This window comes from Nipponia nippon, unplaced genomic scaffold (genome assembly GCF_047370975.1).
Source record: "Nipponia nippon isolate SJK-2023a ecotype South Korea unplaced genomic scaffold, ASM4737097v1 scaffold_1, whole genome shotgun sequence".
Lineage (NCBI taxonomy): Eukaryota > Metazoa > Chordata > Aves > Pelecaniformes > Threskiornithidae > Nipponia > Nipponia nippon.
Window position 1 is genome coordinate 17,924,049 of NW_028262290.1, and position 15,059 is coordinate 17,939,107.

Consider the following 15,059-nt stretch of genomic DNA (forward strand, 5'->3'; position numbering starts at 1 on the left):
CCAGTACTGAGCCCTGGGGAACACCACTTGTGACTGTCTGCCAACTGGATTTACCTCCATTCACCACAGCTCTTTGGGCCTGCCCATCCAGCCAGTTTTTTACCCAGGAAATGGTATGCCCATCCAAGCCGTGAGCAGCCAGTTTCTCCAAGAGAATGCTGTGGGAAACAGTGTCAAAGGCCTTACTAAAGTCCAGATAGACAACATCCACAGCCTTTCCCTCATCCACTAAGTGGGTCATCTTGTCATAGGAGGAGATCAGGTTAGTCAAGCAGGACCTGCCTTTCATAAACCCATGCTGACTGGGCATGATCCCATGGTTGTCCCATACATGCTGCATGATGCCACTCAGGATGATCTGCTCCATAGCCTTCCCTGGCAAGGAGGTCAGGCTGATAGGCCTGTGGTTTCCCGGATCCTCCTTCTGGCCCTGCTTGTAGATGGGCGTCACATTTGCTAACCTCCAGGCAACTGGGACTTCCCCTGTTAGCCAGGACTGCTGATAGATGATGGAAAGTGGCTTGCATAAGAAATAGCGTGGCCAGCAGGAATAGGGAGGTGATAGTGCCCCTGTACTCGGCACTGGTGAGGCTGCACCTCGACTACTGTGTTCAGTTTTGGGCCCCTCACTACAAGGAGGACCTTGAGGTGCTGGAGCGTGTCCAGAGGAGGGCAATGAAGTTGCTGAAGGGTCTAGCGCACGTCTTATGAGGAGCAGCTGAGGGAACTGGTGTTGTTTAGCCTGGAGAAGAAGAGGCTGAGGGGAGACCTTATTGCTCTCTACAACTACCTGGAAGGAGGCTGTAGTGAGGTGGGGGTCGGTCTCTTCTCCCAAGTAGCAAGAGATAAGAGGAGAGGAAATGGCCTCAAGTCGTGCCAGGGGAAGTTTAGATTGGATATTAGGAAAAATTTCTTCACCAAGAGGGTGGTCAAGCATTGGAACAGGCTGCCCAGGGAAGTGGTTGAGTCTCCATCCCTGGAGGTATTTAAAGAACGGATAGATGTGGTGCTTGATGACATGGTATAGATGGACTTGGCAGTGATAGGTTAATGGTTGGACTCGATGATCTTAAGGGTCTTTTCCAACCTTGACGATTCTATGATTCTATGATTCTATGATTCTATGATTTAACTGACCCAAAGTCAAAGATAATAACGTGCTGTGCCAGCCTTCCAAAGCAAGTCCCCAAGAGGGAAAAGAGCATAATGACAGTTTAACAGAAGAACAAATGGTTAAAAATGGACCATGAATAAATTTAGGCTACAAATTATGAGACTATTTCTAGTATTGGAAGATTAATTTTCTATAACAGTTTTATAGTAGCATGAAATATGACCTGAAATGGAACTTGGTAATTTTATGAATGACACTAGTCAAGTGCTTTCATTACAAATATTCATGTATTTCACGGATGAAGCATGGTTTGCATGTCTCCCATTGAGTCACTTGCAAGTAGCCTGAGTAAAGGTTCTAAAATTGTTTGGACCAAAAATTATTTTCAAAATATATAGGGCCATTTTGTAAGCTAGGCTTGCTTGCTCTCACTTCGTTATGACTGATCATGTTAGTGAGCAAAACAAAGGCAGTTATGATCATTTACAGCAAAAGAAACTGTAAGTAATCAACCTAACACTATAAGAATTTATTTTACCGAAACAACTGGTTTAGCCACTGAACTCCACTATTAAATTTTAATCTTCATTCACAGTTATCCAAAATTTGCTTCTTAAGTTGTTACATCATTTCTGATCACCACAGTCCAGGCACCTATCTGTATTTCATACAGTCACTTCTATATATTCTCTTTATTTTTTATTCTCTTTATTTTTGCTATTTTGTTTCTCACTATTCTGAAAAAAATAGTAATGGAGGGATAAAAATTAAGCATGTCTTGATTCAGCTTCTCTGTTTGCATTACAAAGAAATTATTAGTTAGTGTGTTAGCAACACAATATTCCATTTTCCACTTTAGAACACCAAGCTAGTGCTCCAGTTATTTGCTTATGTATTCATTTTGCTTTTAGTCTGCCCTAGCTTCCATCTTTGTATAATCAGATAAAGTGAAAGAAAGGTTCCTTGTAGAATCTGGAAAAATGTGTGGAGTTTATCTTTTGCTGGTTTTATTTTCATGTGTTTCTGTTTTCCTTTGCATTCTGAAAAAGAGTCAGATACTAGTAGTGATATTATATGCTTGGGCTGTTTGCCATCTTATCAGGACTAGTGCACATTTTATATTTCAGATCTGTCAGCTTGGCTTTGTTTTGTAAAATGCTGGTCCCTTGATGCCTTTTTTTGCCATCTGCTAACCTTACACTAAGTGCCTGATGGCATGCCATAGATGTTTTGTCACTATTTGCATTCCTGAAAGGTTTTCCAAACACCCACTGTAAAATACATTGTTTGTTTGGGCTGCTTCCCATGATTATAAAAACTGATTGCATTTTCTTATTTAATAGGGCTGACCTAAGGTATGGACAAAGGAGGCAGTTACCATCAGAAGCTTCAATAACATGCTGTCATAGCCCTGATTCTGTTTTATTAATGTCTAAATATAACAAGATCAGGTGATAAGTGGACAGTAGTTAACTTCATTGTCTCTTCATCAGAGAAGTGAGGAGGAAAATTAGTGTGCTGGGAGGTTATTCCCCTGTGGTAACCATTATGAGTTTGGGCAGTTGTGGTCCTAGAATGTCCTATTTCAGCCTATGGTACTGGATCTGCAAATTTCCAGCTTACAACTAGGCCAAAAAGGCTAGAAAGTTGGCAAGAGAAATAGCACACACAAATAAATCATGAGGCTACCCAGACAAAGATACATTTTTAAAACAGAAATGTGGTCAGTTAGAACAATCAACAATTTAGCAAACAAACAAATTTAGCTGGGCAAAATAGGGTGATCTTCATCCTAGGATATAGGATGAAGTTCCATTTCTGCTTTATAAGAAAACTGTAATTAAATGTATACTTCTTTTTATTCAGTGCCCTAAAGATAGTGATGGCATGCAATGCAATAACGTCATTATGAAAAAGTATTGACCTTTATGAAAACATTCCACAGTGCTACTGAAATGTCTGAAAAATACATGTATTTCCTTGAGACAAATGTTTGCTTAGGTACAGGGTAAGATAGAAGGTACATTTGGAATATTTTCTCAATTCACTGTATGGCTTGTCCTCAAATCAGTTTTGAATTTACTTCCACAAGCAGAAAATCATGACTGGCCAATATATTCATTCTCACATAAATAGCATTAATAGCAAAAGCAAAGATAGCGTAGCTTTCATGATTTACCCCATCCATGTGTAGCAGAAATTGTCATAAGTAGAATAAATAGCAAGACATAGTAGAATAAATGAATGATGTTACAAATTATTCACACGACTTTTCTCCTGAAGAAGAATGAAGATGTTGAGCACTATTCATATACTGAAAGGCCAAAACTTCTCCCACCTTTATGATCCACACTGTTGAGTGCTATGTTGGTAGCTGCTGCTGACGTTACAGGAGGAGTAGGAGCAGGTTACACCAGCTAGTGCAGGTGGGGCAGCCTCTCTCAGAAAGAGGTATTGCTCCTCCAGCCAGTGACAGGCTCCTTCCCTCACCCTTGCTGGTATGGCACAGGCTGTGAAGCACAGACGTGAGCAATAGGTGAGCAAGGGCTTATATAACAAGAGGAAGAGGGATTGATAGTTGTATCAATTGGAACTGCAGACAAGTAACTGCCATTTACCTGTCTCCCAAACTGCCTTTCCACAGCTTTAGCCTCTGCTAAAGACAAAACCTTATTGTTAAAAATGGGAGTGCTGAATACTGGTTTAGGTTAAGGTGTGGGCTCTGAGAAACTACGGTTGTCACCAACAAAAATTCTGAAAGGACATTGGTTGAGAGCTTGACTACTTAAGGCTGAAAAGGGAGAGTTTATGTTAATTAATTTGGAAGAGCTGTTCATATTAAGAATTGCAATCAACTTTCATAAAACAATCTATATTATTTGACTTAAATCTGGTGGCATTAACATAGTTTACTGCGTTTTTTTTGCATCCTGGAATATTTCTGCAAAGCAATTTTGGTAATACATGTAATTAGGCTAAGAAAAATAAAAGGAATACATGTTTTTAATCTTGAAGAAAAAAAAAGTAGAAATACTAATTTGTATTTGTAATCTCTCCTTCTGACATAATCTATATTCAGATAACTATGATGTAATAACTTTGCTTGGTACTGAGTTTTAATCACTGTTATTGATAAAAGATAATTCTAAGGTATAAGAGCCTCTTCACTACTAAAAATTACTCAATTACTCAATCAGTTTAGTATTTCAAAAGCTCTGGAATGGAAAATTCATTATTAAAATGTAACGGTGAATTGTGAAGATATTTATGCCAGTGTTGTAAGATTTTATTTTTGTATTTTGTATTAATTCAAGCTGTAATTTAATTTTTAGATTACTCAGTTACTGATTGCTTTTACAAAGTCACTACTGATACCATAGAAAGACTTATTCTTACATTGGCAATTGTAATTATCACTTGCATTATACATATAGATGCATATCCAATAATTAGATACAAGACAGGATGTCATGCTTCCCTGCAATAATATTTTCAGTCAGTAATTCTTCAATAGTGAGATCCACTCTATACCATTTTAACTCTCCATCCTTAGCTCCTGGATAAAGTGATATTGCTTGGCTTCGTATTTTCTTCTGCCGTCATCTTCCTGTTGAACTTGTGACTTTCACAGAGACTTCTTCACAGAGGCTGTGAAAAAAAACTAAAGAAACCTGCTTTTCATTTTCTTAGTACCTATTACAAAGCATGTTAATTATTCATTGATTGTATTTCTTTTCATATCATGTAAAAATGGGCTGCAGTTATATGTGGAATTGCGGAATCATTTGACTAACTATTTTTAAGTCATTTTAAAGCCAGAAGTTTTTAAAAAAATTGTTTTCTTATATTTTCTCTCATCTGTAAGTTTTATATTAATTATTTTATTATTATTTTCTTTGTTATTTCTAGCTTTATGTGGTGGAGATGTTAGAGGACCTAGTGGAACAATTTTATCCCCTGGCTATCCTGATCTGTATCCAAATTCACTGAATTGTACATGGACTGTGGATGTTACACATGGAAAAGGTAAATAAATACTTGTCTCTTTTTCCACCTTTTTTTTTTTTTTAATATGTAAGTACAGTATTCTGTGCTACACATGTAGATCTTGGTTAGCAGCAATGAACTAGGAATTGTGTTGCTGGGTTTTGGTTTTTTTATTATTTTTATTGTAGTAATTCCTAGAATTCCAGATGTGGACTAGGCCCTAATCCTTTCCACAGAACAGAAATTCTCTGAAAGTTTATAGTCCAAGTAACAGATGGTTGGATGTGTGCACATTAATTCATACAGGTGAAAGAGGATGAATGCTTTTTCTGTGTTGAGAAGGAAATGCTTTATCTTAGAGAGACATTAGTTGGAAGTAGTCGTTGATATTTAGACTTGGTATCAACAGAAGAATCTGAAGTGAAGACTTAAGTGAAGATGTTATTCATATTATGGCCTAAAAAAGGAATGTAGTTAATGAGAGAGGAGTTGTTTAAAAGATTGCTCATTATGTTACATTCTACATTATGACTAGCTGCTGACAAGGAATTGTCAGAAAGAAAAGTCCTGTTATTTTGAAGAAAAGAAACTGTTTCAGCTTAAATAAATGTAGAGGGAAAAAATAATAAATAATGGAACCCAATAAGAGAACATTTAGAGAGGTAAGAAAGAATTATATAATGACTGATCACAGAAGTTGAGGGACAGGAGACTTGTAAGAAAAGTATGGTTATTTGCTGACGGCGGATTTCAAGGTAAAGGTGTAATACTGGTTTTAACTTTTCTCTGAGAAAGGATCTTAGTGTGAATTATTTCAAAGATATATAAGCCATGCAGGAGAGGGTAGAAAATGCTTAGGACACAAATGGAAGTTGGGAATTCCAGGTAGCAAAATTTCCTTGAAATAGCATGTCCTGCTTGCTTTCAGGAGAAAGGTTTTGGGACTAGATGAGAAGAGATGGGTCAAACGTTTAGGTTTTTTTGGTATTTTATTTTAAATATAGGTGTGACTGCGTAGTACTCTCATACTATGAATGGAAAGAGCTAGAGAAGCATAAGAATTTAATGTTAAGGGAAGAAGAGAAATAGAGATAAGCATCATAAGAGAAATTTAATAGAAATAAGGTGAGGTAATAAGAACACAAAAAGGAGAATTGCATCTGTAACACTGGAAAGAATACAGAAAAAGGAATGAAAGGGAGAAGAAGGAAGGCAAGTTCAATTCTGAATGTCATCAGTTTTCTCTGTAAGGGCATGAAAAATGTGAAAAAGTATACTGATGATGTATTCCTCTAAGAAAGAGTTATTGATAACATAAAAATAAGACTTCCCTCACAGAGAACTGTGCTTGATCTGTGATCCCCTTGTTCTATTTTGTACAAATAGCACAATAGTTCCTCATCTAGATGTTAAATCATTCTGACTGGATGTCCCATTTAAAACTCCTTAAAGTATTAAAGTGGCAAAGTGTATCTCTCATAATTATTGCTCCAGCTATTCCACAGTCTCTTTTTAGTACCAAATGATGCTATTGTGGCAATTTAATTTGCTTTTAAGTATCCACAGTGAAAAAGCATTCTGAAATTACTGAGCCTATATCAGATGCTACATTTGCCCTTGTTACCTCTAGGTATGGCACAGAGTTGCAGGAAAATAATGTACTGTGGATCTTTTGCAAAGGAGAAAGGATGTGGGAAGAATATAACTGTTCTGGATAAGCAAGAAAACCTGATAGAAAGTGTAAGAAAACTGCTAGCCTTGTAGTCATTTAGTTTGCACACTATCTGAAAAGCCAGTGGATAACCAGACCAAGCTTTATAATCTGGGCATTAAAAAGAGGTAGCAGAGATGGGTAAGAGTTTAGCTTCATGGAATAATACATGACTGAAAATTATGTAGATTCTACAGTAAATATGAGCTTAGATTAAGCTATATTTTTCAGGATTCTTGAAAGACATTTTATTAATACTTCAATTTTTCTTAAATTAAAAATAGGATTATGGAGGAAACTATTTGGAAAATTTTTTTTTAGAAAATTAAGTAGATTTTTTATCTTATTTCTTGAACTGTCAGCTAGAGAAGTACTTAAAAGTTGGGATAAATAAAAGCTGAAATTCTCAATGTGATTACATTTTATGTGAGGCTATTGAAAAAAACTCCATAAATAATGAGACTCCTGAGAAAACAAATATGCAAAAATAATATATACAGGGACAGAGAGTAATAGTATAAATATACACATTTATAAGCACATATATGCTGATACTTACATATACACACACACATATATCAATACAAGCACATTCTTGTTTGTGTCAATAAATTTATATTATCTTACGGAAATGTTATTAAGGAAAAACATATTAAATATGAATGCTATGTTGTAATTTGACTTAGGCATTTTGATTTGTGCTGCTCAAAGATTTGCTGGAAGCAATTGAAGAGTGAGGATCTGCTGTGAGTAGGAAACAGGAAATAGTGTATGAACTTCTCGCATTTTGTTCTTGTTGGCCAAAAAGTATTAATACTTTAAGCTCTTCCTGTAGTACTGTATGAGGAGAATATCTCTCCTTTTATGACAATAAGTCACAGGCTTACTTAACTTAACTTTAAACTTCTAACAGTAAAGTTCTATGTCTGAGTAAGCTAGTCCATTAGGCTACTTCTGTATTTAATGGATAAATGAATAACATGCGTCATCTCACCCAGAAAAAGTATCTAAAGTAGATGGAATGAACCATTCTCTGAAGGTGCCTATTTATCTCTATCATGTAATGTCCAGGTAGTTTATATAGTCCCCAGATGAATTGTCCAAGGGGACACTGAGTGACTAAGTTTTAGGTAGTTACCATTTGGGAAAATTAATCCCATACACCTAAATGGGTTATTTTAAAAGGAGGGAGAAAACCTTCCTTCTGAAAATCTCATTTTCTGCTCTGTCTCATGTCTAATATAATTCCAACTTTAGAATCTCAAGGAGTATCTTCTGCTGGCCATTAACTAGTGATTTGATTTTTTAAAAATAATTAATGTTTTCTTTAGCCTTTTTTTTTTTTTTTGACAAAATGTATTAGTTTAATGTCAGACTACCAAGAAAATGTATATAACTTGTAGCTCCAGAATGCCGTGGGGTACTTTTTTAAACACACATTTTTATGTTGTAACTTCATACTGCTGTTACGTAAGAGCAGGCAATTAAATGCATATGTTTAGTTAAGAATTGTATTTTACATTTGGATATGTAGTATTGCTAAGAAAAAATATTTCTGTGTCTCTATATACTGTCTTAAATAACATAATCTGCAATATAAATATTTATATTTTAATTTTACTGTTCAAGTTTATCTAAACTTCTGGAATTCTGGAATGATTTTCATTTGGGTTCATGTGGACCAACATTATGATTCTTGAATGTCCATTAAAACTTGATATAATTTTATTTCTTTTAAATTTGTTAACTAGGGAATGAACCATGCACTTTAAATACAGTTAATATGTCTAGTAATTGGTATTATTTATGAAGAGGAAAGGAAGCATCTATCATGACAATAATTATTGTATTTTGTCTGTGGTTAGCATGCAATTCAATATATGGTGAAGTGAAATTTGTGGAGTATCAATGGTATATTTTAAATCATTTATTGATAGAATTGTTAATTTACCCATCCCCCAACAGTCTGGATTATAATATTGAGAAATTACATTAGAGTGTTATATCTTCTTGTCTTCATTTCAGATTTTAAATATTCCCTTTATAAAGAAAGATACATGTTAGGCAGAATGAGAAGGAAGCTACCTGAACATATCTTTTAAAATTCTTCTCTGGAGAAGACACAATCTGTCACATAGCATTTGTTAATGTGATTAGAATATTTTCTGAAGAAAACTAAATTGTACAACTACTGCTGACATATATCTTGGGATTTTCCTTAGAAATGTCATGGCAATCTGGAAAATCGATTGAAACATTCCCTCGAGTTAAACCTCGAGTTTGGTGTTTGAACAATACTCAGTGAAGCTCAGCTGTGATTCACAGGGATTCCATTATTTTGGGTTACTACCATAAAATATTCTTTGGCATTTCTGATTTTGTTGTTGCAGTATTCATGAATGCATAAAAAGGGCCAAGATTAATTTGGAGTGCAGTAAATGCAACAAATATGGCCTGAATTTCAGCCTCATTCTGAATATATCACATTTTTTCTCTTAAGAGCTCTCTTTTCATGTCAGATCAACACTGTCTGCTATGTAAAACTATGACAAAAAAATTAAACCATTTAAGAGTTTATCAGTCTCCATGTTAAATTTATGTGCATTAGCTCAAAAGATATGTAACCTAACCTTGATTCTACAATTCAGTGTGTGACTTTTGCCAATTTAGACATGCAATCGAGGAGAATAAATAGGCTACTCAAAGCATATGAATGGCTTTGCTCATATAATTATTAAATTAAGAATTTTTAAAACCCAAAATAGATTTCTTAGATTATCTAGTTTTATCCTATGCATAAAACACAACCCCATCATATAATTTCTATATCAGTCCTACTAAGTAAGGGTGTGTTTATCTGGATCTGCAAGTTACAGCAAGTCGGGGCGGGGGAGGGGGGGCAGTGTGGAGCTATAAGAAGAGAAGGAGATATCTACTTGAAAAGGCAAAATAGTTCTCCAGTCTCTTTAAAGGTAAGCACAATCTAGAGGTCTCTATTACCCAATGGATTTCTTTTATTGCTCCCATTTCTATGTCCAGCTGACAGCAAGATTAAGCATATGTTCCAAAGATGTCAGTATGTACATACACATGTACAGCTGGTCACACAGACTAGCATGGACAGACACAAGTGTCTTTATTGGTACACACAGAAACATCAACATCACTGAAACAGACATGAATACCACAGGCAACCAAATATTATTTCTCTGCTTGGGCTGATGAGAACAGGAGTTTGCTAGGAGTGACACGGACTCACACACACACACATGCATGTGCTCCCACAACCTTCCAAGTCCTGGCCCAGGAACGGATGCTCAGATCCCACTCCTTCCAGGTGCTGCTCCCCTATGACCAATGACCCTTTTTCAGGTTGTTGGCCCGTGACCTCATCCTGCTCACCAGACAGTCCATACTAATGTTCACTAGTGGTCACACATGTGCTCACACTCTGGACAGTGGATGCACTTACACACCAAATAGTCAGGAACAGAGTTTAAAAAGGATAGAGGGCAGGCTGTTGTGGTTAAGTGCAGGGATTAGTAAGACAGGCTTAACTAGCCCACACTTTTTTCTCCCTTATCCACCATGATCTCTTCCGTTACCTTCCTTTGGCCCTAAAAATCCCACAAAAACTTTTACAGTCTTCAAGTGCCATTTAAAAATCTCATGTTAAGTTTTACATAATCTTACAAATTCCTTCAAATACTCCACAGTAAATTTCTAATTTCCATGAGACTCAAGATAATCCTCTTTCCCCAATTCTAATCAGTTACTAAGTTCTGGTTGAACTGTTACGAGATTACAATGATACATTCAATGACCTGTCAATCAGAAACTTAAGAGTTCTGGTGTTTGTTAGCGTCTCTGCTAAATCCTGCTCATTAAAACTTGTGTATGTGTGTATATAATTTATTACTTCCCTCATTTCTTGTCTTTGTTTTCTATACTGAAAAGTCCTTGACTAGATAGCCTCATAAACCAAGTGTCCTTATATTCCCAATACCCTTACAAGCTGTATTTACTAGGTGTGATTGAGTTGTATTAACATAAATGTCTGATGTCATAGAATCATAGAATCATAGAATGTCCTGAGTTGGAAGGGGCCCACAAGGATAATCAAGTCCAACTCCTGTCCCTGCATAGGACAATCCCAAAATTCACACCATATGTCCGAGGGCATTGTCCACATGCTTCTTAAATGTTGTCAGGCTTGGCGCCGTGACTGCCTCCCGGGGGAGCTTGTTCATTTGAGACAGCCTCAGGGATCCAATGTGTTTAAAAAAAAAAATACAGGAAAATTGTACTGAGAGCTTCTAAAACTGCACATGAAGTCTATAAAAGATGCCTTCCAACACCTAAAGGGGTGTATTGGGTCTGGCTGCGATGGTGTTAATTTTCCCCATAGCAGCCCTCATACCGCTGCCTTTTGTATTAGTAGCTAGAAAGGTGTTGATGACACACCACTGTTTTGGCTGCTGCTGAGCACTGCTCGCAGAGCATCAAGGCTGTCTCAACAACCAGTAGGCTGGGAGTGGGACAGAGGTTGGGAGGGGACATATCCAGGACAGCTGACCCAAACTGACCAAAGGGATATTCCTTACCATATGATATCTGCTCAGCAATAAAAGCTAAGAGAAAGGAGGTGGAGAAGGGGGATTCATTATTACGATGTTTGTCTTCTGGAGCAATCACTACATGTACTGAAGCCCTACTTCCTGGGAAGTGGCTGGACATTGCCTGTTGATGGGAAGTAGAGAAAAAATCTTTTGTTTTCCTTTGTTTCTGCACACGGCATTTGCTTTTGCTTTATTAAACTGCCTTTATCTTGACTCATGAGTCATGAGTTCCATCTTATTTTCTCTGCCCCGCTTCATCCTGCTGAGGAGCGGAGTGACAGAGTGGCTTGGTGGGCACCTGGTGTCCAGCCAAGGTCAACCCACCACAAGGGGCATGAGATTCCTATGTTTAGACAATGGAGTCAAGCACAGTATATGTAGCTTCAGTCTTGGATTTTGTTCCCGTGTTTGGGAAGTTCTTGGGGGAGAGTGGGGAAGTAGGAAGGGGAAGTATTTGTGTACTTTTTGATTAAATTATGTCTATTATTAAAAATCTGTTGTCCATAAGAGTACCCAAAGATCATCAATCTTCATATACTATGTTGTTCTTCAGTCACATGAATGCATGGATTTTCCTAAGCATTACATCATTGGATATATTTTACAGAGCCTGAATCATCGGTTTATAACTTTTATGATAAAACTGAAAATGCTATTACACTAGAGGTCCCAATATTCACTTAAGATAGCTAATGTCTTCTTTTGTTTCTTTCTCTTGACTTTTCTGTGCATTCTACCCAAAGATCATGGTCTAACTCTTAGTTACAGAAATGCAGAAAAAGTAATTTGTCTGTCTTGACCTTTAAGTCTTTATATTCCTCTTGTGTTGCAGGATATATCTTCCTTTCTAGGTGTGTGATTTGTATGTGATGGTTTGCAAAAAACCATACTGTTGATATATGCCACATCTTATTAAGAGACCTCCCTTTTCTGGGGAGGAAGTGCTGCTGTTACTGTATGTGCCATGAGGATATAATGTCACATATTTTATAACCTTTCCTTTCACTGCTGCTATACAAGGATATTGGTGACTGTAAGAAATAAGGTTTACCTTTCCAATTCTGCCATAAACAGTTTGTAATTTTGGACATACATAGTGCGTCATTGGATTTTACATAAAAATGCAAGCATATATCTTTGAATTCTATAAATCAAGCAAAAGTGAAAGGTAGTGTCAAAACCAAAAGACCTGCTACAAAGATATTTTAATATTAAAATCAGGAAAGATATTAATCTTTAGAAAAACTGGATTATCTTCATTTTCTGAACCACGATTCATAATGAAATGCATTAATCTAATCCTTGGCTTAATTGCATTGATGTTCACATTGTGATATGTAAATCTAATTCTACTTTTTCTAATAGGGGTGCAGTTCACCTTCTACACCTTTCATTTGGAGGATCATCATGACTACTTACTAATAACAGAGAATGGCAGTTTCACACAGCCATTAGCACGTCTGACTGGTTCAGAGCTTCCTTCACCAATCAATGCTGGTCTATATGGAAATTTCAGGGCTCAGTTGCGCTTTATTTCAGATTTTTCAATATCATATGAAGGATTTAATATTTCTTTCTCTGGTAAGAAAATACTTTTAATACCTGGCTCCTGAAAAAGATTTTTTCAGTATTTTATGTAAAGAGAAAAAAAAGTTTAAAATTGAAGTGATTTTGATGAATACATATACTGAATCATAAAATTGTGTAAGTTGTTTTCTAAGGACAACAATTTCAAAGCAAGTAAACCTCTGTGCCTCTGTAGAGACATTTCTGCTACATGATAAATAAGATGACAGTCAACTGTAAGAAACATTATCAAGTGAGGAGAGGAAACAGAACTAGGCTAATTTCAGTTAGTGAAATTCCAGATGAGCCCATGTGTCAATTATTTAGGCTTTTATGCTGTGCCATTTTTTTCATTGGTTTTATGTACCTGGGACATTTATGGCTCTTACAAAAGTGATAAAGCATGTTGTGTTATGCATCTTAAAAACATTGTGAATGCATTCATTAATCTTATGTTTTAATGTAGTATAATTGCCAATTTAACATTCATGCATTCATTTTGTTTTTAAATCTGAAATCTGTATTGATAGTCAGGTGGAAATATACAGAAATTACTAGACTGCAAGATTACAAATATGATTGATAGAAAACATGTTCTCACTCATACAAACTGACTTGCTCTCTTGTTTTCAGAGTATAACCTTGAACCTTGTGAAGATCCTGGGATCCCCCAATTTGGTAACAGAATAGGATTTAATTTCGGAGTGGGAGATATTCTGACATTCTCCTGTTCATCTGGATATCGTTTAGAAGGAGCTTCAGAGATTATTTGTCTTGGTGGTGGCCGACGAGTATGGAGTGCACCTCTGCCAAGGTGTGTGGGTACGTGGTCAGCTGCTTTCATTTGCTTGTATGTGTAGTCATTGTCCATGGATTTGCAGATTTACAGCATGGAAAAGCATGGTAACACACCTCTTACTTTTTAATGTACTCTCATATTCTCCATATCTCCTTAGTCAAATTTATTTAATCTTTTCTTAATACATTTAGTATTAGAACTATCAATGGACTTCATAGTCTATACTTGAAAGCATTTGAAATTGAGGGCACAATGCTTACTCTTCTTACTTGGATTAATAGTTTAGGAAAAATGGGTATAAATGTAAATCAGCATTTACCAGTTCAGATGCCTAATAATTGACTCTTTTTTGTCAATGCAAGCTTCCAAATTATACCTGTATTACAAAATTGTGTAAATGTAGTTGGAGCACTTAAACCAGAGTTGTTTCATAAAACTAGGTCCATGTATAGGAGTGCATTCAATATATGCTTCCTATGTAAGCTGGAGTAGAGAACCATATTCTCAGAATATCCTCAGAATATCCTCAGAACTGTTGTTCTGGTTTTAAAATGATAGCTAAGATAACTGAGAGGAAACACTTTCTGATGGTTCCTCCAGTACTATAGAGGTAGCCTGCATAAGTAGCTTTGACTAGAAACTTAACTTTTAATGGCTAATGTTGTCTGAGCTGAATTCTTCCTAAATGTCTTGATTTTCAGTTCTGTGTAAAACAACAACAAAATCTCTAAAATGTAGGATAGTTACTTAAGTGTCTATATTTTTTTATTTATTTAAGAGTATATGCTACATGGAGAGGTTTATATATGAAAATATCTGTATCAATGTGCATTTGAATTTTTTATTATTTCATACTAAATTGTATGATGGTAAAACACAAGTTTCTTTCAGAATTTGATCGTATAATAACTATTGATTTATTATGTGCTTGCTCTTATCCAGTGTTAGTTACCGTATCATAATTTTCGTGTCCAAACTATTCTTATGCTTACCTTGGTATAACAAAAGTTCTGAATTTGGCGTATGCATAAACAACATTTATGTATGTATCTACAGAACAGATGGTTTAGAAGCTGAGTTAGCATAGTGCATAAATAAAAGTTATTTTTGTGTTGGGGTTGATGAATTTTTAACCACAGGAATAATAATGAATGCATGCACAGTTGTGAAGGTTAAATTTTAGTAATAAATTTCTGGAAGTGTTAATATACTGAAAATGAATTGGTAAATTATCATTAAAGAAGAACTTGTGCAGAAGCATAG

The 15,059-nt window shown here is 35.9% G+C and overlaps 1 protein-coding gene across 1 annotated transcript in view; it reads left to right on the plus strand.

Annotated features, from left to right (window-relative positions):
- CSMD3 (CUB and Sushi multiple domains 3) overlaps positions 1-15,059 on the plus strand; it is a 746,059-nt gene that overhangs the window by 453,377 nt on the left and 277,623 nt on the right. Inside the window, exons 20-22 of the mRNA XM_087747332.1 lie at positions 5,024-5,140; positions 12,797-13,012; positions 13,631-13,819. Of these exons, the coding sequence (XP_087603458.1) occupies positions 5,024-5,140; positions 12,797-13,012; positions 13,631-13,819 (522 nt within the window). The remainder of the gene's footprint in view (positions 1-5,023; positions 5,141-12,796; positions 13,013-13,630; positions 13,820-15,059) is intronic.